Source organism: Caloenas nicobarica, chromosome 1, assembly GCF_036013445.1.
Source record: "Caloenas nicobarica isolate bCalNic1 chromosome 1, bCalNic1.hap1, whole genome shotgun sequence".
Classification (NCBI taxonomy): domain Eukaryota; kingdom Metazoa; phylum Chordata; class Aves; order Columbiformes; family Columbidae; genus Caloenas; species Caloenas nicobarica.
The window spans coordinates 16,632,094-16,659,505 of NC_088245.1; the positions used below are offsets into that span (position 1 = coordinate 16,632,094).

Sequence of the window (27,412 nt, forward strand, 5' to 3'; positions counted from 1 at the left end):
GGTTTTGACCCTCAGAATGGGTTTTGAATGCACACCTGCCTTGTGTGTGGAGAATCAGCTGCCATTTGCTATCCTATCCACTCTTGTGAAGAGTTAACATGACTACAAAATAGAGTCCTGAAGTGTTGCTCCTCCTTTCTGAAGAATTGTAGGAGCTGCTCTTTTCCTTCTCACCTGTGACATTTGGACATTCATGGATGTGACTCACAGCCATGTTTGTACAGATCATGAGAGGGCTGGTCAAATGTAATTTCCTCAGGATGAACCGTGCTGGTGTGCTGCACTGTACTGGAACTGCCCAGTTGCATCTGCAAGAGGATCAAGACAAGTCATCAGAAAAGCTCTTCTCTGTTCTTCCGTCACTGGTTTATTAGCAGTCGCCTCAGCCACTTCTCTCAAGCAGTACTGCCTTTACTAACTTTATTGCTCCTTTCATCTCTTCTTGTTCAGGACTTCTTGCAGAATCTTATTCTTCTGCCTCTTCTCATTTCATTGATTCTGTGTGCTGGTTTCTACCTGGGAACTTCCTGCAGTCTTCCTGTGCCGAACTGCAGGCACACTGAAGAAGAATATCAACACGTCAGGTCATGTGCGCGTGAGCCTACAAATACAATCCTGTCTTTTGTGGCCAGCCCACACTTTCTACTTTGTTACCTGGGAAAGCCAATTGCAAGTTCTTTATGAGAAGGGGATGAAGTAACATCACCCTAACATGAATCTTACATTAAAAAAAATGCATTTCTTTTATTGATGCTGCTTTTGTGACTTGCTTGGAAGAGCAGTACTCTAGATCTGCCTCTTCTGCAGAAGACATAGAATAATAATAATGTGTATAGAAGAGGTTTAACGTGGGCTCAAATCTAGGGTGGAACAAAAAAGGAAGTTCAGAGTACTATTCCTATAACCCTGCTTTCTTTATAATATTGTTGTATTTCTGATAATTAAGGTTATGTTTTTAAAATTAATACAGCAGTTGAGTACCTCTGAAGTGCATTGTTGGTGCTAAGTCAATATATGGTTTTGACTTTTTGGGAGACATTTTTAGTAGCAGCATACACAAGAAGGCAGCATTTTACTTTTCTTTATTCCTTCTCAGAATTCAACTGGAAACTATATATCTTTCTCCCTTTCTCCAAAGCATGAACTTGCACTTAAAACGTATAAATGGACAAACCTATTTTAATATGGGTGCCAAATAAATTGTTTCTATGCATTACTAATGGTATCTGCTTTATGGTAAAAATTAAGTAAATAAAGCACCTATAATAATAAAGGAGAAATGTAATAGAATGTCATGAGAAGGTTATTTAATCTTTAACATTTCATGAGTATGTTCAAAAAATAAGGGACTTTGCTTGCAGGAATGTATTACCTATGTCCTTAAACTATGCTTAAAATATATTATTATTACAGAATAATACGCAAGTTAGGGAATTTGGTTTCCCAACGGTTTGGAACTGATTGTACATGTGCCTTGGACCAGTCGTCTCAGCTTAATGTTTTGCAGAGTTTGCATGCAAACAAGTCAATCTAGTGTTCAACAGTGTTAGTGTGACGTGCATGCTGGCTTTGTCTTTTGTGGACAGGTTTGTGTACCCATTTTACTTCAGGAGCATTTCTACTGAAGGGCTTCATTTTACAGTTAGCTTCAATACAGTTAATCCCTTTTTAGGAAGCACTTCTATAGTATTAAATAGTGGCATCATCCAGCTTTGAAACCTAAATGCTTATATACTAATAAAGTGTTTGCTTCTTGTCAGCCCAAATGCTGCCATTCTATATGTGCCTCAGCTTGCTAGCTAGTTAAAAATACAGGTCTTTTCATTATAAGCAGGTCGATTCTGTTTTAGAGCGAGATTACAAAAACAAAAAAGGTGGGGGGAAGAAACATCCTTACTGTCCGTTGATTTAAATCTTGTCTGTTCTATGTCTTGCAGTTAATTTCCTTTGCTTTATCATCTTTCTTCCAGATTTCCTTCTAGAATTTATTTCTGATTTTCTGTCATCCCTGTTGCTCTGTTATGATAAATGGAGGACCACATTTGGCACAGTATGCCTAGGTGTATGATTTACTTAGATTGTATGAAAAAACTTAGTTTAGATACCAGGAAAAGTCATTTGGGACTGCCTAGCAAATAGTCAAGGTATTTTGAAAATCCCTGCCTTTTGTGTGCTGTTCATCTACGTTCAACATTGTCTGAGGTGTTTTGTGTAGCACTTAAAACCTGTCCTGTTGAAGGTGGACAGACTAACATTATTCTCTTGGAAATTTTCTAGAAAATTTGGAAGATAGTACTGATGAGGATGCCCCACTGCATAGTCCTGGGACAGAAGGAAGGTGAGCAATCTTTAGATCTGGTTCTCGAAAAATTACTGTAATTTCCTCTTTTTGTAACCAATCCTGTATGTGTTCTTCTGACATTGTTTCATTACATTTCACCCACCATTTCAGTAGAAAGTAGGATCAAATAAAAATAGCCTGCAAAAATATGACTATTTTGTTTCTAACTGTGATGCATTTTTTTTCTTTCAGTTCATTATCTTCAGATCTTTTGAAGCTTTGTGGTGAAGTCAAACCCAAAAGCAAGGTAGGCTGTACAATGATGATGACAATAATTCATCTATGTGTCTTTTAAATGATTCTATGATTCTGTAGTAATTCATACTTTAATGGCACCTTCTGGAGAACGCTCTTGCTTTGCTCTAGAGACATTAATGAACAAAGACGCAAAAGGTGAATAGACGTACTGTTCATGTGATTTGTATGTAATATGCTTTTTTGTTATACTCTCCCCTGAGAAGCAAAGATAAAAATATACTTTTTCAATATTTTGTAGTTGAATTTTTACAGTTTCAGAAAGAGATATATTCTGCCAATTAATAGCACTCGGAACTGGAGTAAATTTGCAGTTTAGTATTAGGCTGCAGTTTAATGCCAGTGGAAACTGTGAACATGTTTATTGTTTGCTATTTGCTTCTGTGGTCATAGGATTGTAAAGGAAGTTTATAAAATAAACGGATGTTTGACCTCCAAGCTCTTAATTACAGTTGGCATTGGAGGAATATATCTAGGCTGACTGCAGTTTAATATTAATGGCAGCGGGAACTGGAAACGTACACTGATTTGTGATTTTGCTTTTATGCTCACAGGAGCATAAACCAAGTTTGCAATTAAATAGAGGCTTAGTCTCCACTCTTCTAACTGCAGTTGGCTTTGGAGGAATATATCGATGTTGCCTGTTGTTCATTGGTGTGCAGGTCTTTAGGCAGGTAAACTGAGTTTGAAAATGTTGGCATAAAATGAACGTGTCGTTTTTGTAATGGCTCTGTTCAGACTGGACCTTTGTCCTCCCCAGTGACCTTTCTTTCCCTGAAGAATAGATCTTAATTTCACAGTATCATCACACCTAGCATGTGTGATCATTTTTTTAGGAAGGACTGTGTTGCACAAAGCTTGGCTCCTTTGTGAGGTTTTCTGTTTTCAAAGTGTTGAAATGCTGAGCAAATCCTAATTCACATTGGCTTAAAGTACTTTTGAAGTGACATAAACTAAGGAAGAAGCAGAGTTTGTAAATCGGAAGAAGCATCTGTGTAAGAAGTCACACCAATATAATTGTAGCTATTTAAATTTACATTTTGCTTGATTCCTCTCTGCTTTATAACATTTCATTTGGATAAACCTTAGGAGAGCAATATTGTACTACTGTATTATTGACAGTCACTTGTACCTGGTTGAAAGGATATCCTTGGAAACCAGTTGTCAGATCGGTATTTCATGCTGTTGAATTCGACTTGCCTCCTCTGAAATTGTTGCCAAAGTAGAGGTGAACTCCTTGGTTTAGTTTCCAAAAGATGCAAACTACCAACCAATGCCACGCTTAAATGCAGTGCTTTTGACATATAACATGAGATGTTTAAGTTGCAACTTGGTTTTTATTTGTCTCCAGGCCCGCCGGAGGACCACGACCCAGATGGAACTGCTATATGCAGACAGCAGCGATTTAGTGTCTGAAGTCAGTGCTGCAGACTCTACTTTGGCTGGCCCTCTTGCATCAGTTGCAGAAACCCAAGCAAGTGGGATGGCTGCTGACACAAATGATACTTCTGCTAGGGACAGAGAGTTTATTCCCCCACCATCTGGCTTACCTTCTAAAATAGGCAGCATGTAAGTTTGGCCATGCTGTACTAATTATCCTTTGCTTTTAAAAAATGCATGTTGCCAGTTTCTTTTAATCTATTATTTTAACTTTACAAAGGAGATTGATATACTTGAAGCTTACTAAATAATACTGACAAAGCTCCTCCTTTTCTACCATCACCACTCTAGAAAATATAAATGCGCTGTTGTAAAGAATGTGTTTCTTATTGAATATACAAGTCCTATTAAGTTGCTTTGTCATAGTAAAATTACTGTAGCCTTGTTTCTAAGTAGCTGGAAAAAATCCATGTCGTACCTTAGATACTTTGTTATATTAGTGCTATGGGAAATGCACGTTCTAGGGAGCTAGTGAGAATCTGCTTAGAACAGCAGAGATTTAAAAAAGCAAACACCCCAAAACCCAACCCAAAGACTTACATAATGCAGTAATAGTATCTGTATATGGTCGTAACTAGTAAGTGAAATCTTTCTGTGAGTCATCTTGTGTGGATTGTGCTTAAAATGACTCAAGTCTATACAATAATAGAGCATGCAAGTGTAAAGGTGAAGGAAACATGTTGGATATTATGAATTCTCAAAAATAATTTTGATTTGCAGGTGGCAGTTACCTGCAGAACAGATTTACTAATTAAAAGTATTACTTGATGCCAAATAGAACTAAAAAATATTATTTTTGTCTTTTTACTTTGGGGCCAACAGCTGTCTCTCACATGTACTCTCTTTTTTTTCACTTGCTCTTGCTGTTCTTTTTTATATCTACCAATATCACTGTTGGTTATTAGCCATTCACTGCTAGAGACCCTTTTCTTGGCTTTTTAGGTACTAGCTCCTGTGTTGCACAAACTGAATGCGCTTGCCATGTTCAGCAATATGGAAAAGCTGTGCCCCAGAGCTATCCTCATATTACAGATCCTGGAATTAAACATCTTTCACTATCCATCTGTCCTATTTGCGTAATATTTTTACAGCAGTCTCCTTCTAATGTACATTTGCAATTTGCGTTTTTACTGTGTATTTCTAGCATCTGCTTGAAATGGCAAACATGAACAGCAGAACACTGCTGACAGCAATTATTAACCCATGCTGATGGCTTCAGTGCATTTTACCAGTAGAATCTGCTTGGAAAGAATGCTCTTGGGGGTGAGGATAGGTGGAGAAACCCACTGGTTTCAGCAGTTAGTGTGAGATCACTAGGGACTCTTGAATCTTCAAGATTAAAAACGTCAAGTGTTATGACCTGGCATCCAAGACTCAGGTAATACCAACTTTTGCCTCTCTCCATCTGCTAGAACGTATCCATTTGTGAAACTGAGCCAGCAACGAGGCAAAATGGGATTTTCCAAAAACTGCATTCTGTGAGCATTAGAGTGTTATGCGCTGTCCGTAAATCAATTTCATCAGCAGTATGCCTCAGGTACATTCAGGTTTGTTATTGATCATGTTTTAGCAGATAAGTGACCAGAAATTCCCACAATCAGTCTGCAGTGGCTTCCTTACTGCAATTTAGATGCTTTTTCAAAACTAGAACTCAGTATACTTTATACAGTATTACTATTTTTGCTGGTCACTGGTCATTGTTGAAGAAAGTTTCTCTTTGTCATCCATCTGGCCTTCCTATAGGGGTCTGTAGTGCCGTCATATCTTATATAATAAAATACATTCTTCTGGAGCAGATTGTGGTCTTATCTGCAATAAATATTACCTCTCTTGTGCAACTTACTGAAGTGGCATTCAGAGATGTAGAAGCAGTAACACTGATCCAAAATACACATTCTCAAAGTGACAGAAATTAGTTATGTGCTATGGAGCAAATCTAGCATATGTACAAACTGCTCCACTTTGGAGACACCTCAGTTTTCTCAGATCTGTGGTGATTCAGAGAGGTGCCTAAATGCACATGGGCAACAGTTAGTTTGGTTGGAATTCTGTTCACAAAGATGGATAGTGCCGTTGTCCTTGGATATGCTAAACTCATCTACAGCAGCCTCTTCAGAGTAGAGTGGCCTCCTGTAGGTCTTGTGCCAGCTCTTCAGATGTCTTATGTCCTGGAAAATCTGAAAGGACAATGGAAACCTGTAATTAGGTGTGTGTCTTGCTCCTTTTCATTCAGGTGATTGACATCATGCACCCGGTTTTTACATCTATGCTTGGGAAGACTGCTGCATTTTTAGAATACCTGTGTTTCCAGGCTGTCAAAAAGAATTCATAATATGGGCATGCTCTTTGCACCTTCTTCTGAGGACGTGCCACTGTGGAGTCAAAGATGGAAGACTCAAGGGGCAGGTAGAGTGTGAGCAAGAGGAAGTTGACTCCATGTCTGAGTATGCAGGATGCTGGTGTGAGGCAGAGGAGCTTGGGTTCCTGTTTCTGGTGTGGCTTATTTAATCTAATAACTGCACAGAAGACACATAGGCAACCATGGCAGTGGAGACTGTAGCCCAAGTTTGTCATGCTTGCTGAAAGATCTAGCTGTCATGCTGATCGCAGGATTCGCCTTGTAACCCCGGGACTTTTTACGTTCCTAAATGCATACTGGTCCAGCATAAAGAGACAGAAGTACTGTGTCCTGTTCCACCTCCTTTTTGTGTCCTTTGCAGCATATGCCTAGAAGTAAGGGAGCCCTGCAGAGGAAAGAGTGCTCTGGCCTTGAGGAGAGAATTGAATCAACCTTCTCCCCTTTTTTTTGTACTTTAACTGCTAGGCTTTTGTGCAAAACCAGACAGGTTATCACTTGTCCTCTGTTTCCCACCTCTTGAAGGCCCCAGGGGAGCTCTAGGGTCTGCACACAACTCTTGGCACTAGGTCCTGCAGGTAGGACCTTCACTTTCAATTAGGGCTTATGTTCAGTGTCCATGTGATCGCTTCAGGCAATCTCAGCTACTTGAGTCAAGCAGCTGTTCTTGGTTGTGCTGTCCTTGTTAAATCATGTTATCCTGCATGCCAGTCCTCAGGAGGATTTCATATAGCACAGACTTCTTCTCAAGGGAACCTGGTACAGCTTCGCTCTTGTAGAGAAGCTGCAGCAATGTAGATCCAGAGCCTGTAGAGCTCTGAGAACAGACACTGGTGACCATGTCAGGCAGGTGACCTGCCAACTGAACTTTGTTTAATAAAGTTGTGTGGCACAAAAGCACTTTCAGAATCTGCTTTCTCTCTTTTGGTGTTTCTTGTCCTTATATTCATAGAAACAACTTCTACACACACACAAAAAAGTGATAAACCGAAGCCAAAGTTGGTTTTCCAATTGCTCGGCTAGGGAGAAAAGGGAGTTCAGAAGAGAGGAGACCATCCAGATGCCCTTCTTTTTTTGGCTGTGGTGAAATGATGACATTTGGGTGTGAGCATTAATATTATACTCTTCATCCTCTTGCTATTTTTAATGAGGAGTAAAAGGTTGGGGCAAATACCCTAGTGACTGTGAACTTGAATGATGTCAGAGCAATAACTAGAGAGACGAAAGAAGGATGGAAAGCAAGGAAGAAGGGAAGAGGTGACAAAGAGAGGCAGTGTTATTATAACAGTCAGGCTGTGAATGCGAAATACTTTTTCTCACTTCCTGGTTTTGAATTTGATATTGAAACGTGAATATGTTAATACAAAGTTCATATATGAACAGTCATGATTTTTCTGTTCTCATGTATTTAAGTGGTCTATTGTAGATGAAAGTTGTGGAATCTGAAATTTTAGATCTTAATCAGACCTTCCATCTTTTCTGTGGTCTATATTTGAGAAACACGCTCCACTGTGTTTCTTTTATTGTTGAGTTAGTAGTTCGCCTTTGTGTATTCAGTATCTGGCTCTTAATACGTTGATGAACTATGGAAGTTAATAAACCTGGTGTGTTTTCATATTAAAATGTGAGAACAAATTTTGAGTCCGTAAATGCGAGAGACAATAATAGATAAAGTGCATTCTGAAATTTGAAATCTGAATGGGAGAATGACGGTTCATGTAAGAAAAGCAAGTTTGTAAGTAAGATAATGATTCCTCTTGCTTTAGTTCTAGACAGCCATCTCTGTCAGAGAAGAAGATACCTGAGCCTTCACCTTTAGCCAAGAGAAAAGCCTATGAGAAAACAATGGAAAAGACAAAGGCAAAAGAACAAAAACTGTAAGATTCTTTTATTTTCTCTGACATAATTTAAACCTCGGGTATATTTTCTTGAAAAATAAATCTGTATTTTTCTATTTATTTAATTCTAAGGCAGTTTTTATTTTAGGCAGTGAAATGATTCTCTGCTTAATTTCTATATGTGGATTTATTTTTTTCCAGAGTATTTTTCTGTATGAAATAACTTGGGAGCAGAGCCCTGAGACCATGTCCTTTGGAACACTTGCAAATGACTTTTTAAAAATTATTATTATTAAATGGAAGTCATCAATTTCTCTAAGAAACTGCAGTTTTATAAGAATTTCTTCATTTTACATATGTGTGTTTTCTGCCTGGAGCTTTCACCGTTTGCACATCAACTTTGAACATTGTGCCACCTTGTACTCTGCAGCAGTTTATTGACTTCTGTGGGAAATATCTCTAGCTAGCATTATAATTTTATTTATTCGCTTAAGAAAAGAGCATCTAACATTTGAGGCATGTTGCATTTAACTTTTCTAACCATTCATAACCTATTAAAGAAGATGTTCTTTTTTTCTTGTAGCTCAGATTCTGGAGCCCCAGAGGCTAGTCTGTCACCTCCTACTTCCCCACCAAGCCGGCCCCGTAATGAAATGAATGTTTTTAGTCGTCTTACTGTTTCTCAGGGAAACACATCAGTTCAGCAGGATAAGTAAGTCACAGAGGGAAGCCTCAGCCCCCAACCAGGGAATTGCAAAGTATGCTCAAGTTATCAGTGTAGTATCTGTTAGATATTTTGCCCTTCTCCTGCAAGACAGGAGGAAGCATTTCTTGTGTTTGCATGTAGTTTTCAAAGAAAATACTTTAGACTTCCATGGAACCATTGTAAAAATTCAAGAAAAGCAATTTCCTGCTGAACCTTGTTTCCTGTTTTCTAGGCTATGTCTGGTATTTGTAGGTTAAAACCAAAATATAAAAGAACAATAGAATTCTTAGATGTATGTGTATTTGTGTGTGTGTTTATACCTAAAAATAGGATTTAGCTGACAGTTCAGGAAATGGTGCTTTTGGCAGTTATTTGGTTGTTCCAGCATTGCTCTGAGTGCTGTCACAACAGCACCCTGGAGGACGGGATGTTGAGATGGCTAGAACACGGTGGTTTAGAGATTATCCAAATTATTGAACAGACTGACTTCAGGAGGTGATCTGGAGGAGCAGATGGCAGTCATACCTGTTCAGAAAAAATGGAGCTGAGTTTCCTTGCATGTTAAGCATCTGTTAGGCACCTTACTCCAAATTGCAGCAGACTTGACTTGAGCAGAATCTTTATTGCAGGTTTTGGTACTGATACTAGTGCCATGCAGCACTTAAGAACTGCAACTTAAACTTAGAATAAACCTTTAGTTTTCACTGTAGCACGACAAGAATTTGCTCCTGTCTGTTTACACTCTTGTTTTTTTATAAAACTTCGCTTTTTTCCCAGTGTTCTACAGAGTCACCATATAGCAAGCAGTAGTTTGCAAGGCTTTCAGTAGTTTAACTGTGCTTATAACCTCTTTATCTCTTAGCTATGTTACCTTTACCTTACTGCTAACTCCCACCTAACCCTTTTAATTTTTGCTGGACTGGCTTTGAAGTTAAATTGAAACTGCTGAGTGTTTGATTTGAGTTGAAAATGAAGGACATCTTAAGACATACTGCAAATGTTCATGTTGGGGGTGGATTTTTTTCTCAATGTGTATTTTCTCTTATTTATAAATGTTTCTGAAAATGAGAGGTGAAGGATTTTGAACTTAGGATCATTTGCAAATTGGTGTTCTTATTTCAGTGGGTTATCAATATGTTTAGTATTTATGTTCCATGATTAACATTTTACGTGTTTCTTCTACACCTAACAGGCGTTGATATTCAGATTTTTTTTTCCTTTTGACATTTTCAACAAGCACTGTGTTACAGAGGTTAAATTATGCATCCATCTTCTCCTTTTACTCTGTTGCCTTTACTTCTGTAAGAAAATGTTGGGGAAATAAGAAATGGCTCAGCTGGTGTTATTCAGATTCTTGCGCTGAGACAGTCTACCACTGTAACTTACTGCTGAGAGTGCTGTTTTAAGATTGATTCCCCCCAGCCCCATATTATCAGGGGTTTAAGATATACCCTGAGCAATGCTGCATACTGTATGTGGATTTGCATTGCTTTTCTGAATTGGCCATGCTGTTGTTTGTTCTTCTCCTATGGAGGCTTTACTTTGCTGATACCTATATTCTTTCTCCTCACAATTCCACCACTGTTGATTGTAGGTCTGATGAAAGTGATTCCTCTCTGTCGGAGGTACACAGGTACTTTCTCTTTTCTGTTTTCCTGGCGTCTCTCACTGAAGTTAGTCCAGTTCTTAGGAAATTTCATTTTGCTGCATGACTTTTCCTGATACTTGTGCACTGCATCTCTTTTGCTTTTGCCAGAAGTTTAAAAATCTGCAATTTTGGTCAAGTATGTCTCCCTCTCTTCTTTTTTTAGAGTGTTCTTTATTGTGTTGAGCATGTCAGGTTTTTTCTTTTCAAATGAAGTATGGTGTAAACTGTCCCTTAGACATATTTTTTCTCTCTTTGTTTTCTTTAAAAAAAGAGGAGCAGATGTTTTCTTAGGTTTTGTATGCTTCTCTCTTTTTTGTTTTTCTTGTTCAGTTGTATGCTTTGGGTCACTCACTAAAAATGAAATCCTAGTGTAAATTAAAAAAAAGTAGGTTTTTTATTATATCTTTCTGACAGAATGTGCAGTGGCTTAAGAGATGAAAGAGATGTCCCCATTCATGTTCCTAACCTGTGGCTTAGGATTTTGGTACTCAGTGAAAAATGGGTTTACCGAGAAGGGCAGTGAAGGGGCTCATAATAATGTGATGGTGGCTTTGTCTTGTCCTTGTAGCAGTTGTAGCCTGTTTTGTCTGTAGATTTCAGAGCACTGCACACAGGTAGATAAATAGCTGTGGGACATGTATTTTACATGGTTTGTCAAGGGAACATGTGGGTGAGAACAGCAGCAGGAATAACTTGGCCTAGAGGCAGCGTGATCCGCTGGGGAATACTACAGAGAAAACCGTGTTAGTTTTGGATGGTGTTAGAAAACAAAAGCATAGAGACCTAAAGTAATAATAAGAATAAAGTAAGATGTTCCTGTTCTCTTGAAAACATAAAAAGATGCAGATTGCAAGGCGAATGCCTTTCCAAAATGAGGCATTAATGTCAAACAATTTAAGGCAATATTAATATTAGTAAAATCTATAAAAAGATTGTGGAGTAATGAATTATATGAACGAAGAGGTCCTGAGCAGTAAAAATGTATAAAATAATAATTTCGAATACTCTACTAGATAAACCAGCCAATTGCCACAAAGTTAGATAGTATCAGGAAGGACTTTTTTCCTTCCTGTGGCAAGGTTCTGGGCAATATTATGGAATTTTTACATTTCCTAAAGCATCTGACACTTGTGTATGTGTGTGAGATAGGGCTATGGCTTGGTTCCTTTTTCTCACAGTTACATGTGTAATATGCAGAAGAGCATGATGGTGAGTCTTCTCTGCAAGCAGATCAGGTCACAGCGTTGTGTTGCATGTTTGTGGGCATTACCTTGAGGCTTTTCTACACCTCACAGAAATCAGTGGCGTCTGTGTGTGTGCAGCAGTATGCATGGGATTTTAGACTGCTAAATAATTTTTATTTGGGGATGAACTGTGGCGCTTTTTTCAGGCTGAGTTAGTCTTTTGGCACCACCACACAACTAGCTGCAAATCCCCAGGAAAATTCCTCTGGGCTATCTGTATTCCAACCACAATCCTGTTTAGCCATTTGAGTACAAGAGTGGCGTTGGGTACAGGTGCAGTAGGAACCTTCCTCAGGCACACAAGTTAGCAGCAATTCTCCAGGTCTTCCTGTAGAAGGCAGCTGGTGTGAAATGCCTGCTCAGTTTGGAATTGGCAATGTACCATAAATTTGCTCCATTTTTTTCAGATGCCCTATTTAGATTGAGATGTCTTTATGCAATTTGCAGTCTTAAGGTTCGTCCTAGGCATCCAGGAGCTTTAAGCATCCTGGATCTTTCAGCATTATACAGACTTACCTGTGTACCAAACATTCAGCGTCTTGTCTTTTTTTCATTTGTTTTTTTTTGTATGTGATTTGCTGTAACTGATAGTCCAGATTTGGCACTTGTTGAAGCTAAAAAGTAAAAATCCTTCCATAGTTTATGAAAGGCATTCAGCTGTTCTGCCCTCACATGTAAGAAAATGAGATTAATTTTATGTGTCTCTTACTATGCCCAACTCACATTTTCTTTTCTTTAGGGGGATAATCAACCCATTCCCTTCTTCAAAATGCATCCGATCATCTCCACTTCAGTGTATCTATACAGCTGAAGGCCACACCAAGGCTGTGCTTTGTGTGGATGCAACTGATGATCTTCTCTTCACTGGATCTAAAGGTTGGGCAAGCTCCATGTGTCTGTGCTGCCTACAGAGGCTGCTTTGACAGCGTGGGGTATTGTGAAATTCTCTGTTTGTGCTTAGGGGCTGTAAACACAGTGGAAATTGTGAGGATCCATTTTGTAACAGAAACTGAAGAAGGATTTACAGTAATTAGCTACAGGTTTTTAATTCAATGGGTAGTAATCGGCTATTTATTTGTAGTGGAAAAAGTATCTATTGAGAATAACATTAACATTTCTTGAGTGATATGATGGAACCAATCAAGGTAACGTGCACACCTGACATGCAATGCAAAGTAATAGCCTCAGGGTAGGGATAGAGGTGGGAATTAGCACATCTTTGGCTGCACTACCTACAGAGTTGAATCACAGAATCACAGAATCACAGAATGTTAGGGATTGGAAGGGACCTCGAAAGATCATCTAGTCCAATCCCCCTGCCAGAGCAGGAACACCTAGGTGAGGTTACACAGGAAGGCATCCAGGCGGGTTTTGAATGTCTCCAGAGAAGGAGAATCCACAACCCCCCTGGGCAGCCTGTTCCAGTGTTCCGTCACCCTCACTGAGAAGAAGTTTCTTCTCACATTTAAGTGGAACCTCTTGTGTTCCAGCTTGAACCCATTACCCCTTGTCTTACTGTTGGTTGTCACCGAGAAGAGCCTGGCTCCCTCCTCGTGACACCCACCCTTTATATATTTATAAACATTGATGAGGTCACCCCTCAGTCTCCTCTTCTCCAAGCTAAAGAGACCCAGCTCCCTCAGCCTTTCCTCATAAGGGAGATGCTCCACTCCCTTAATCATCTTTGTGGCCCTGCGCTGGACTCTCTCCAGCAGTTCCCTGTCCTTCTTGAACTGAGGGGCCCAGTTGAAGAGAGTCTTCACACCATAGTCGATTCGTCTAGCAGACCTAAGGATACTTTCTGCTTCCCCTGTGGTCTTGTTGCCTGTCTGTTGTGGGCATAAGAGTTGTATGGCTGTTGTGGGAGGAACTGGGTTTTTAGTAGTCACTAAATTCTGTACTGGATGGTGCAACCAGTCTATAAACTCCTCAAGCTGGTAGAAACAGTGTTTTGGAAGAAAACCTTTTGTTCCTGTCTTGGACTTTCCACTGTGATCACCTATTTTGGCTTGAAGATAACATAACCAGACCTCAGTGGTCATTTTTCATGAATACTTTTTTTCATATTGCTCATAAAAATGTTTTTTTGCATGTTCTTTTTCTCTGGGCCTTTTCATATAAGATACTTATGGTAAAGGACTTGCTATATTCTTAATTGTGCAGCTGAAGCTATGGCAGACTCTGTTTCTCCCAAATAGAACCTGTGTGATGATCTGCGATTTTTATTTATTTTTAATTTTTTTTCCTTTTCTTGGAGTACCAAAAGCTAAGGTGAGCTAGAGTGGTGGCTGGGAAAAAGTTAACACCTACTGAAATGGAGACTCTCATTTTCACCTGTACACATAATGAATAAACTGAAATTTCAGGGCAACCTTTTTATCCCTCTAGTAACACAGAGGTAATCCTATCCAGATGCAGGTCTTCCATTGCTAATATTCAGGTGGCTACTGAATGAAAACTGTGACTAAAGTACTTATGCTGTGATTTTCAGAGGCTCTTAAAGCACCGAATAGTTTGGATCACTTACCTTTGTAGTTTCGTTGTGGCAGTCAGTACTCTGTTGTGTTGAGCCTCGAAGTCCCTCTTGAACTATGTTCTTGAACTCTTGAATTAAAAATTGGGGTCTTCTCTTGATCTGTCATCATCCAAACTTTACAGCCTCAAAACTATCTGTATCTTCACTTTCCTTGAAGTGGAATTTTATCCTTCTGAAATGCTGTGGGAGCTAATACGCACATCTTGAATGCACAAAATTTAATGGTTAACCTTGCTTAGTTTTGATGATGGGTGATGATGCCCATGTGTATTCTTTAAGATCTATTTAATTTAGCTATTTTCTGTAGTACCTACCTAATGGGGGGGATATGGATGAGTAAAAATGAATGCATGTACTTATTTCTTAAATTACTGAGTTTCAGAAAAACGTGAGTTTTCTGTGGAGTTTTTAAATATCTTTTTCCTCCTGTTTGTCTTTATTTAGATCGTACCTGTAAAGTCTGGAATCTGGTAACTGGACAAGAGATTATGTCTCTAGGGGGTCATCCAAATAATGTTGTTTCTATAAAATATTGCAACTACACTAGCCTGGTCTTCACAGTCTCAACCTCCTATATCAAGGTGTGGGACATCAGAGATTCTGCTAAGTGTATTCGGACATTGACGTAAGTATGCTAAACCTCAAATGCCAAGAGTTTAAATAAGTCTCAATTTCAGATAAATTTTATTAGATTTAATTCAGTAATGCAGCATAGTGTAATTCAAGTACACTGAGGCTGGAAGCTTTCTATGTATGTTCAGGCTGAGTCACTGCGGTGCACTGGTAATGTATGGAAACACGAAACAATTTGCATTCATGCCTATAGTGTTTTACCAAACATTCTGTATTCATCATTGGCTTGCAGCCTCTTTGCTCAGGTAAATCGATTTGGTTTTGAACAGTATGCAAAGCAGGAAAAACATGATGTAGAAGTTTGTTGTTTTTTCTTCTTCCTCCCTGTATTCAGATCTTCGGGCCAAGCAATGCCTGGTGATGTGTGCTCGGGAAGTACTAACAGAACAGTTGCTATCCCAGCTGGGGAGAACCAGATCAATCAGATTGCACTAAATCCAACTGGCACATTCCTCTATGCAGCTGCTGGAAACTCAGTGAGGATGTGGGACCTGAAAAGGTACTGAACACTAGCAGAAGAGAATGTTCTTTAAGTGGTTACATGTGCATATGACGCAAAGTCAATGAAATGTTTCCTGTTTATGGTAATGTCCTTAACTTGGGCAAAATATGGTCAAGGTATGGACTGACTCCACATGCATGGAAGTACTCATGATTTCCTCATGTGTTAAGGTTATGATGAATTGTTTCAGTATTGGAAGGGGGGTGGTTAGTAGGTCGAGAGAGGTTCTCCTTCCCCTCTACTCTGCCCTGGTGAGACCTCATCTGGAATATTGTGTCCAGTTCTGGGCCCCTCAGTTCAAGAAGGACAGGGAACTGCTGGAGAGAGTCCAGTGCAGGGCAACAAAGATGATTAAGGGAGTGGAGCATTTCCCTTATGAGGAAAGGCTGAGGGAGCTGGGTCTCTTTAGCTTGGAGAAGAGGAGACTGAGGGGTGACCTCATCAATGTTTATGAAAGGTGAGTGTCACAAGGCTGGAGCCAGGCTCTTCTCGGTGACAACCAACAGTAAGACAAGGGGTAATGGGCTCAAACTGGAACACAAGAGGTTCCACTTAAATTTGAGGAGAAACTTCTTCTTAGTGAGGGTGACAGACACTGGAACAGGCTGCCCAGGGAGGTTGTGGAGTCTCCTTCTCTGGAGACATTCAAAACCCGCCTGGACACCTTCCTGTGTAACCTCACCTAAGTGTTCCTGCTCCGGCAGGGGGATTGGACTAGATGATCTTTTGAGGTCCCTTCCAATCCCTAGCATTCTGTGATTCTGTGAAATCACTGGAAAAACACAAGGTTTTGTTTAAGACAGGCACTATAAAACAGACTCTTGTAAGGAGACAGATGCATGAATCCTGACTAATAATTGGTGATGAGATGAGGAAAGCCAGTTGATGTTATGTAATATAATATAGAACTATGACAGCCATACTATAATAGCAGTTTTCCAAACAGAACCCACACCTAAAGAATGCATTCAAAATACAGAGAATACTTTGAGGGGTCTGATTTGTCTTTCCTTCTAGTTTTTAAAATTATTATTTTACACAAATATAAGCTTTTGTTTACATTTAACATAGATTTAACATTTACCCATGGATACGAGCAATAGAGGATGAATAGTTAAGACGTAAGGGAAAATAAAAAGATGCAATCTGACAGAAATTGTGCAATAGACTGTATTGGATGTATGAACAAATAACAAATCCTCATTTCTTTTTCTTGAAGATTTCAGTCTACAGGAAAGCTAACTGGTCACCAGGGTCCCGTTATGTGCCTTACTGTAGATCGAATTTCCAATGGACAAGATCTTATCATCACTGGTTCAAAGGATCATTATATAAAGGTAAACCATTAGTATTTGCTTATTTCTTTTAACTCTTCACATCAGCATGGGATGCAGGCTTCAGCAGAAGTGACTCACATCTCTGCATCTGAAATGTGACAGCCAAAATGAAAATTTTTCATCAGTTATAGATTATGAAAAATGTTCATTTTTTTCAACGCTTATCACTTCGTTGCTATTTTTATTTGGATGGCTTTCTGTAGTTAAACTTTTTCTTAATCCCCAGTAAAGTGGACATCAGGTGCAGGAAGTCTTGGAGAAATATTCATAACTCCTACTCTTAAATAACATTTAGCTCTTGGAAGTATCTTAAGTCAGTGTTTTGTTTTGAGTGCAGACCTAATTGCCTCAACAGAGACAGTCTGTGTGGCCCCACAGAAGAGAGTCTGGAGTCCAGCCCAGGCTCTTGCTTAAGTGTTACCTGAGTTCTGAGGTGGGGAAGAACAGGGAGGTCAGCACATCTCAGCCAAGGTGCCCAGTCTCCTGGTGTATTCATGAGCACGCAGGTTGCTCCAAGTTGTGTTCACAGCATAGCCAGTGGTGTTACAATACTTTCCTGCTTCTTGGCATTGTGATTAATTCGCTCAAAGATAGGCAATCTGGTTTTGTGGGGAGAGGTGTTCAGTTTTGTGTGTGTTTGTGTTTTCTCTTATCTAACTTTTTTTCTATTTCGGGCCCACCTCAGCCAGGGGCTATGTGAACCCACAAACTCCTGTTTCTCAGGAGTATGCCTGAACCACCAGACTATGGGAACTATACATCAGCTTCCCCATAAAGTTGCCCCTCGCACTGCAAAGAACACTTGATTCATGAGGCCACAGAGAGAATGAGCAAGATACTCTGGCTTGTTATGAGGGAGCCCTTCGTTCTGATCTTTATACTTCTCACACACTGGAAAAACTGTATAAACATGTCTGGGAGTGGAGCGGGAGCCAGAACCTGAGTGAGCTTTCTCTCTGAGCTGGGCTTTCTCTTTTTGATATTATCCTGCAATTCTTGGACACTTGGTTGTGCACTGGCCTCACCTTGGAAGACCGTCTGTGAGCTCGACAGTTCGGGCCATGGGTTTGAATCCCGTCAGCAGTCCCTGTAGTTAGAGGCCAGAGGATTCCTAGGCAGTGGGATGACAGAGCAGTGCTCATTAATTACTTCTCTGCGTAGTTCAGAATATTGGGTTAGTGAAGAGCTGCCTTCCTGGCACACTAATGAGCATAGAACCTCAGTGGGGACAACAGGTTGTGATCATGTAATGCGAGTTTGTCATGCTACCAACCCATGTGACAGGCAAGGACGTGGGAGACCTCTTGGAAAACACAGCTGTCAACAGTCAGGCAAGTTCATCTGCCATTCTCTTGTGTTCCCTTGCTGTGGGCAGGCTACAGAAATCCTTATGAGGTGCCCACCTCTTGACTTACGTCACTGGAATATCCAGGGATATTTTGGCCATGTGTATGTGCTGCAGAGTAGTGTGTATTCTGCAATTCTCTGTAATTGTCAAGCCGCTTTGGATAGTACAAATGATCTCTCTGGGCATGGTCAGTGCAGGGGTTTGGGAATTCTCAGGGTTCCTCCACGTGGGGAAGCCCACTGGGAATAGTAGGTCTGGTCACAGCTGCTGCTTTCCCATACCACAGGAAACTACTGGCTTGTCTACTGAGCCAGGGTTAGTCACCTCTGTTTACATGCCTAACTTTTCTGGTGTATCATTGAACTTCTGTGTTACACCTGGACTGGTGCATGTTAATTGAATGCAGTAACTTTTAAAATACCTTTAAATCACTTAAGGTATTCTTTTACACCACCAAGCTGTCTCTTTTTTACTGCCAAGCTTATTCATTTTAAAAGGTTGACGAAGAGCAAATAATAGGGGATGAAGTCTGACATTTCATTGTGAAACAGAGGTAGTGGTTCAAAGAGTTAGAGCTCATCTGTTCCTCCTCAGCTCAGTCTAACTGGATGAGTTCTGGCCTGCTACAGTGCAAAAATGAAACAGGGTTGCTTATGCTGCTGCTCTAGGGACAAAAAACCTGATGGGATTGATTATGCTTTAGGTTGTTAAAATGGCCTCACTTAAAGAATCTGTTTTGAGACCCTATTCTTGGAGCACAGGCAAGGAGAGAGATGTGTCTAGTCCATGGAAAGCATCATAATGCTGTGTAACCCTTGCCAAAACACCTTGTCCAGAAAAATATCTTAATACCTCCTCCTGCAGCTGCCTGTGCAATTCTCCCAGGGTGAGTCTTGTTTCCCATGCTCACTCATGAGCTTCGTCCCTCTAGCCCCCACATGGTGTATATACAGGCTCTTCCTTGTGAAGACACTGTGTATTTCATAATCAAGTAGTAGCACTTCTTCCCAGAGCAATCTTCTCAGAAGTTAGCGAAGCATTCCTGATTCGGGCAAGAGGTAGAAGAGTAGAGAGGAATGGTTCTGGTAGATAAATATTGTTGAAGGTACATCACGATACAGTGGTCTGCAACAAGACTTTCCAAGTTTTTTCCCTGAAGTTACTGCACATCTTCCACACTGGTTAGGTGGCAGATAATTTTGTTTAACATATTTGATCTTTTATTTATCTATTTTAGATGTTCGATGTGACTGAAGGAGCTCTTGGAAGTGTAAGTCCTACACACAATTTTGAACCCCCTCATTATGATGGCATTGAAGCACTTGCTATTATGGGAGACAACCTTTTCAGCGGGTCCAGAGATAATGGAATTAAGAAATGGGATTTGGCTCAAAAAGACCTTCTTCAGGTAATGGGAAAAATCACACAGCTAATGTGACAGTCATGCTCTAGAACTGTTTTGAGGTTGTGTAAATGTTCAGACTCATACAATGACTGTTCACTTAGATACTGATGTTTTTAACAGGAAAGGCACAGAGCACTGACTAAAAAATCAATAACGTACTTGATCTTTACACTAGGAATGCAGTTTTTCTTTTCAGTGAATGTATTGTCAGGAAGTTTGGAAGAAGTGGTCAGCCCTCTATTTTAGCTTTGAGTATGTGAGGTTTGTTTTTTTGCTTTGGAATAAAGGCAGCACTTGCCTCCTCTGCGATTGGAACTGCTGGATATCATCCTTGTCATTGACAAGTTAGTAAATTCTGGACTGAGGACTCATTAATGACAAACAATGCTTTAGATCAGGCTACAGAATATTTTCTTTTGAAGAGGGTTTACAACCTACCTTGCTCCACCCAGTCTTTTTTTCTAAAAAGATTATTCTTTACATCTCCATTCATCCTTTTATACAATGAATATGTTAAATAACGTATACAACACACACATCATAATCCGTTTGTGGATAGAAAATAGTGGCTGTGAATCAGGGAGAAAAAAAAGTGGAGGGGTGCAAAAAGGACCTCAAATCCAGGGAAACTTTGAAGTTTGTTGTAATTTGTTTGACATGGAGAACTTTGATTTTGGCTATTGCTATAAACTAGTCTGTTCTTTTAGGTCGAATGAGAGGTGGTTGAGGTAGAGATATAATTATTTGAGACCGTGTGAGAAATGGAAGGCAGAAAAACAAATGCCAGAAGATACTGCTGTTTTCGCAGAGGTTTGGTTAGATTAGATACCAATCATTTAATAACTTTTAGAGGGAGGAGGAACGTGTCTTTTTTTGCATTTAATGTGCAGATTGATCGCAAGGAAACAAATAGAATATTGAAGTTTTGAGACATGAGAAAATAATGGACTGGTCACCTTAACACGAAAATTTCCATATGGGCATACTGAGTATTCCATAAATATACAAACTTTCTTGACCTTCTTTCAAAGTTGTCTAATTAGTTGCCAGTCCCTTTTTGGAGTGCTACTAGGAGTTCACAGTTAAAATAAGGATTCAGAAATTCAGCTGCTTACAGAAAACCTTCACTTGGCCGTACTGGGCCATCTGCCCTCTTATCTGTCTGTCTAGGGGAATGCACTAAGCAGCTTGTTAGTGAAGACAAGGAGGACTGCAGGAACAGGAAAGAATTTGAATTTTCAGGATGACTTCATTAAAGCTGTGGGAAGCATCTTCACTATTGCATTTTAGGCTCATTAAAATATTATGCGATGTGCATTTTTGCCATTGCAATTAACATCAGAAAGAATAAAGGGGCAGGGGTGAAGTAGGATGTAACAGTGGACTAGTTGTATGCCTTTTCTTTTTCTTTTTCTTCTTCTTTTCTTCCTTTTGGTACATATGTATTTCGTATTTTCTATACTTCATGTTCCCTCGTTTGTTGGTTTGAAAAGTAGAACTTAATTATCTCACACTTCCTTCTTTCTATTTATTTCTATAAAATATTTGGTGTTTTTCAAGGAGAAGAGACCAAAGTGTTTGACAAAACAATCTCAAGAATTTTTATTCGCTGTCTTTTTAGGCCTTGCCCAGCTGAGTTTTCAAAATCTCCAGGGTCACAGATTGCACAGCTGCTCCAAGTGACCCATTGCACTCCTTAAACTACTCTGGTGTGAATTTCCCCCCCACTCATATCCAGTCAGAATTTCTGTTGTTGCAATCTTTTTGTGGTGTGTACACTTGGTTGTTTTAGATGAAGGAAAAATAAACCTGAAACAGAGCTGAGCTGCTTTCAAGTATAAATGCTAACATTTCAACAGAGGTCCTTCTTTGTCATACGTGTGTTAAAACAAATCTGATCCTCTAGAATTGATGAAAATAGCTTAACAAACATGCTACTCAAAGTATTTTGGAGATCATCTACATCCCAAGCCACAGAACACTGCTTGGCAAAATTCGGATGTATGAGAACCACCCCCCTCCCAGTTTCATGAAGTGCTGCGAGACCAGACCGCCGGTGTTGTGATAGCAGTGTGTGTTATAGGTGAAACATCGAGATGATCCTCAGAAGCTGCATGTCCTCCATAATATGAGAAAGGCAGCAAACCAAAACAGTTCCTACCAAACTGAACTGGAGAAGAGCCACTTTTGGTCCCCTTAAAAGACAAACTGGGGCTCTTATTTCCCCAATGCTGGTACCAAATGGATGGTGTTCTCAGCTGGTCTGTGCAGCATTTTGCTTTCTGAATTAATAATGTTAGTGTCCTTCCTCAATAAAGAACCAATGTGTTTTTGTGAAGTGCTACATCACAAAATAATTTATAATGTGTAATGGGAAAAGAAGAAAGGAGGAAGGCAAATATAGAAAGAGTTTCTGTCTCCCTGGTGTATTTTCTGTGCAGTATTTTGGATTTTCTTTTTAGGTGTTTTATAGCTGGTTTACAGACAGACTTGAAACATACACAGCGACCATATGGTCAAATATGCATTTGAACATATGCAGATTTAATATTATCCTAGATGAATTTCTGTTCCACGTCAGGTCAGTTGTGCATATTGGATTTTCTTCTTGTTTTGCAGTATTATTTCAGAAAGAGAAACAAACTCGTGGTATAGAAGTAGCCTCATAGAAGATATCACTCTCCTTGCTCTAAAGGGGGAGAAGCCCCAGAGCTGGGATACACCTGGAGTCATGTAGCAAATCTGCTGCAGGACAGGAATCGGGCTTCGAACTTGGGATTTTTCCATTTCGGTGCTTGTTCCTCTAGAAATTTTTTTGCAGTCCTGTGAGACTTGCCTGCCTTCTCTTTTTCAGCAAGTTCCTAACGCTCACAAAGACTGGGTTTGTGCTCTCGGCCTGGTACCTGGTGCTCCGGTTCTGCTCAGCGGCTGCCGAGGAGGCAACATCAAGCTCTGGAACGTGGAAACCTTCGCACCCATCGGGGAGATGAAGGGACATGACAGCCCTATAAATGCCATCTGCACCAACTCCAGCCAGATTTTCACAGCAGCAGAGTGAGTTTCTATTCTCAATGAATCTTTCTTTTCTCTAGCTCCTGCTAGAATTCTGCGAGTGCAAATGAATTTAGAAGATCTTCAGCTGTTTAAGTCACTGTGTAGCAAGCATGGGGAAACAGGGCCAGGCCCCTAAATGCTAATAATATACTGCAGTGGTTTTCAAAGTAGGGTGCATGTGCCCCAGGGCATGCACAAGATGATCCATCGAAGTGCAGGAAGAAAATATTAGAACTTCAGTAGTACATGTATATAATTTATAGATTAATAAATGTACATACAGTGAGGGCGAATGCTCAATTTTTTTTTTTTTGTGATGAGGTATGTATCAAAAATGTTTGGAGACCACCAGTCTACAGGACGTCAGGGAGGATTTGGCAGCAGTGAGAATTTTACCAGCTTTTATCTATAGTTGGAGTATTTAGTACTAGGACTGACTCCTGACCTGTGGGAATTTTTCTAAAAGCAGTTTGATGTGCTGACACATAGCAGAAGCTTTGCAAGCTGTTGTAGTGTCCTTTAAAAACCTGGTTTTGAATATTTGCTTCTTCAGTAAAAGTGAGCAACTTTAGTACCTGAAACCCCAGGAGACTTGACCAAGAAAAATACCCGATTCTGGAGAAAGGACAGGAGACAGCAACAGAGCCCACTTAGCGGAGCAGTCTACACACAGGAGCTGTGAAAGCTGTTGTGTTGTCTTCTGGTGCCAACCACGGAAGCTTCTGCCCTTCTGAACACAGGCAGGAGCTTCTGAATCGAAGCAGGACTACTTCCCATTCGGGAGTTGCTAATTTCCCCATTTGATGGCCAGTTTTCATGGTTAAGCACTCACAGATGGCATGGAAACATCAACACTCATGTTTCTGATAATCTTAAAGATTATCAATGAGTTTAGAACACGCATGCACATTAAATTTATTCTTTATTACTAGTGAAAGAAAATCCCAACCTTCTGGCAATTACAACATTATGGTGAAGGTCTATAGAACGTGGGGTATCCCTGACCATTTACAGCTCAGAGAAGGCTCAAGCCAGAAAACCTCTGTACTCCACTGAAGTCTGTCCCAGCTGCTGCCTCCTGGCTGGTTTGGGGGGAATATAAGGAACACACGAGTCAATGTTTGCCAGTCACATGACTCGGTGTTTATGAGAAATTCATTACTTCTCTTTCACGGTATAAGTTGCTATTTAACAAGGCTCATTCTTTATTTTATTTTTAAATTATGATAGAGTTTTGTAACACATTCCATGTGATACTTTACTTACACACTCTGCAAATAGTGATTCTTGCTAAAAGTACAGAATTACAACTTGCCTCTCCTGGGCTTCTGAACACCAGCTCACTAGGGAAGGGATTTGGGTTTTTTGGGGTTGTTGTTTCTTCAGGGTTTTTTTTTTTAGGACTTTGTGTCTTGTGGTTCTGTACTTTTTTACCTTATTACACACTGACACCTCTTGTGAAAACCGAGCACGTTTCAGATCCTGTTTGATTTAACCTATTATAATTTTTCATGCTTTTTTTAGGACAATGTCTTGTCCTAGTGATTCTGTCTCTCCAATTTTGTAGTACGCTGGCTGTTTGTGGTCTTCTGAGTTGCAAATAGTTGCGTCATGGAAGCTCTTCTCTGATATCAGTCTGCTTAAACCTGTTACTGTTATTAATAGTTTGTATCTTAAAAAATGAAGTAATATTAGACTAGGTTTTTTACTTTCCTACCCTTCCTACTTTTTTTTTCTTTATACTCGCCTAAATAGTTAAAGGTATTAGCCAGTGCTGTGATAAGGTTTGGGAATCTTAAATGTTGTAAATCTTGGATTTCAAAGTCTCCTGGAGGTGGAATGACCGTTGCATATCCATTAAGGAAATCTGATTTTGCCAACAACACCTTTCAGAAAAAGACACCTGAGCTGTCCCTCTCCCTCCCCAGTTTCATTACCTAGCTCTAATACTGCTTTATTTTGTTTTTCAGTGACCGGACTGTGAGGATCTGGAAAGCTCGAAATATAATAGATGGACAGAGCTCAGATACAGGAGATGCAAGTGAAGATCTTGCCAGTAATTGAAATGATGGGGATAAATGAATATATTGATGAATTTGAGGTGCACTCTATGCAGTTTGCTGCATGCTTTTTAGGTAAACACTGATGACTGGAATGAACTGAAAAATAAGAGTGAACTCTTCTACTTAGACCTGCTGTCCTTAAAATATGTACTGTATTTAAGAAAAAAATAACCCTTGGTAACATGCTTGTGTCTCAATGGTCACATATACATGTCTATATATTATGGCTGAATTTGTGCGTATATGTAATACTTGCAGTTAAAATTAACTGGAAATCAGTCTTCTCTAATGACCATCTCAAAATTATAACCTAGAATGCTGCTCTGCTGTATTTCACTCACAGGTATGATCAGCTGTTTTGCATTTTAGGGTAGCAGGAGAATGATGATGTCCCAATAATAAGCCTTTGATTATGACAGGCATTGTTTCAAGATTCTAAAGGTGACTGACACTGTTGTTGGGAAAGTGGAGTGAATAACCGATGGGAAGAAGCTGTTGATGACACATCTGTCTGACGTGGCTGTATCCTGCTAACAGTGAATGCCGTATGATTTGTGTTAATGTTGGCATATAATCCTTGTTGACCAAAGTTGTGCAGCTATGTATACTCTGTGCTCAGGACTAGAACTCAAATGCTCACCAATTGGTATGTTTTATTAGTGTTTTGCCTATATTCTGTAATGACTAGGTGTTCTTAATGTCATGACAGAAATATATCTTAATCTATTTTTCTTACGGATTTGTTTCAATCATCTCACATTTTCTTTTTTAAAGCAAAATGTCTTTCCTTTTTATCTAATTTTATATGCTGCTAAATGTATTTTAAATACACTGTTTTGCAAACCTTGGCGGTTACTTCGAGAACTGAACCACGTGTATTGGAAAAAGCTGTGTAAATAGTTGGTTGTACAAAGAAAATATCTTATCTTGTGCCTGTATGACTTTTAAAGCTCTTAGAGTGTGGATATTGAGGGAGGATGTATAATTTACCCAACTGCTCTGAATATTAATTTGTAAATTCTGCAAATTTTGAAAAATTATGTAGATTCACCTGCAGTGTTTGGATATTGAGGTTGTTTTGGTTGTTGTGGGTTTTTTTAATTTTTTTTTTTTCCAGAAATATCAGTCTGTAAATTATAGCTTATGTAGGTAACACAAATAAAGATGTGAATGTGAACTACTTTTCTTTGCCTTTTTCATCATACTTCCTTAGAAAAAAATCACTTCCCTTGCAAAGGCCCTGAATATAAAATGCACAATTTTACACAATGCAGTAGAATAGCTTGCTGAGTAACATAGTCCACAGGTTGTTCTGCTGTCCCACGTCTGTGTTCATGTTGGCCATTATTTGTGTTTTGATAGTCCTTAGGAGCCCTGGTAGGATTCCCTCATACCAAGTAGTGTACAGACTTAAAATGAAGCAGATGGCTCCTGTTCCGAAGAGATGACAGTTCTTACCGTACTACATATGGTCCGTCAAACAAAGAAGGGTTCTGATGCCTCTTACTCATCTTGGAGGAATTATTTCCTTCATAGCTCAGCTTGAAAAGAGATGAAAATGCATACGGTTTGCAATTTGAGGCTACCAATTTATTCCAAGTTTGGGCAGAAATGAGTAATGATGCATATTGTTCAGAAACAATGTATAGGTTAGTTAAAATAAACAGCAGCAATACCAATTAATGTTTATCTATCATGATTTTTGACTGCTTAAGAGTTGCATGCACAAAAGATTTGACACCGTATCACAACTTTGAACAAAACTCCTGGTGCGGAGTAGATGTACGTGCAAGACCCATGTGAGAGGCTTCGTGTGCCTGGTGGAGGGTCCCCGTTCCACCTGGCCCAGTGGGTGAAGGCCACTCGCTGTGCCAGCCTACACAAGTGATGCCAACAGCTTGGTGACCCCTAGTTTTGGAGCCGAATGCTCCTGACTGTCACCTGGGAACACTGAGTAGCTGTGGTTTTTTTAGTGTGTGTGCAAGATTCATACGAGTGTTGCTCTGCAGCTGCAGGACAGAAGTCCTTATGAAGCTGGGAAATGATGACCTGCTGTCAGGCTGCTCTGATTAGATAAACCATATGGCGAGGGGCTGTTGTGGCGGCAGTCTGAATTGCAGATGTTTCTCCCTGGCGATGCTCGACAAGGCAGACATTTCGTTTGACAAAGCTGTCTCCTGATAGAACTTGGATAATGAGTGTATAGAAAGATTTTTTTTTTTTCTTCCCCCCTCCTCTAAGAGGACATTCCACCTAAACCAGATCTTCCTGTAGAACACAGCTTTACTCCGAAAGTTTTTGCCGTCAAGTATTCAGAAGAAAATTGTCATTTTGTGAAGGTCACATTATCAGTGTCTTGTTTTAATGGAGAATTACTCAACTGTTTTGTTTGGGTTTTTTTCTCCAAACTTTTAATTTGTACTATAAGACTACATATATGAAAAAAAGATAATATGAAATCAGAAAAAGGTAAGCACTGCACTCAGATTGTCTGAAAATTTTTGTTTAAAAAAAATGATGATTTCTGAAAAATTCATTTTCTAAGTCACTATGGGAAAGTCCTGTTCTCTCTCAAAGCTGGAATTCACAAGTTTGTGGACAACTTAGTAAGTACATCCCATCTTATCTGCTTAGATACCTTCTTAAATACAGGCAAGGTCGTGTGTTATAATTAATCTCATGTAAGATACGAATGCTGAGAAAATA

At 39.6% G+C, this 27,412-nt stretch overlaps 1 protein-coding gene across 8 annotated transcripts in view; it reads left to right on the forward strand.

Annotated features, from left to right (window-relative positions):
- KIF21A (kinesin family member 21A) overlaps positions 1-25,866 on the forward strand; it is a 94,399-nt gene extending 68,533 nt beyond the window's left edge. For 4 of the 8 annotated variants that reach the window (XM_065658227.1, XM_065658237.1, XM_065658247.1 and 1 more), the window contains 12 exons: positions 2,278-2,338; positions 2,534-2,588; positions 3,948-4,165; positions 8,159-8,269; positions 8,814-8,942; positions 12,568-12,704; positions 14,809-14,989; positions 15,332-15,496; positions 16,719-16,836; positions 19,422-19,592; positions 22,444-22,643; positions 24,614-25,866. In XM_065658227.1, coding sequence (XP_065514299.1) covers positions 2,278-2,338; positions 2,534-2,588; positions 3,948-4,165; positions 8,159-8,269; positions 8,814-8,942; positions 12,568-12,704; positions 14,809-14,989; positions 15,332-15,496; positions 16,719-16,836; positions 19,422-19,592; positions 22,444-22,643; positions 24,614-24,707 — 1,640 coding nt within the window. In that variant the 3' untranslated portion in view covers positions 24,708-25,866. Of the gene's footprint in view, positions 1-2,277; positions 2,339-2,533; positions 2,589-3,947; positions 4,166-8,158; positions 8,270-8,813; positions 8,943-10,530; positions 10,570-12,567; positions 12,705-14,808; positions 14,990-15,331; positions 15,497-16,718; positions 16,837-19,421; positions 19,593-22,443; positions 22,644-24,613 lie in introns of all 8 variants that reach the window. The other 4 variants (XM_065658262.1, XM_065658287.1, XM_065658278.1 and 1 more) reach the window with 3 other exon arrangements.
- Positions 25,867-27,412: the final 1,546 nt, after the last annotated feature.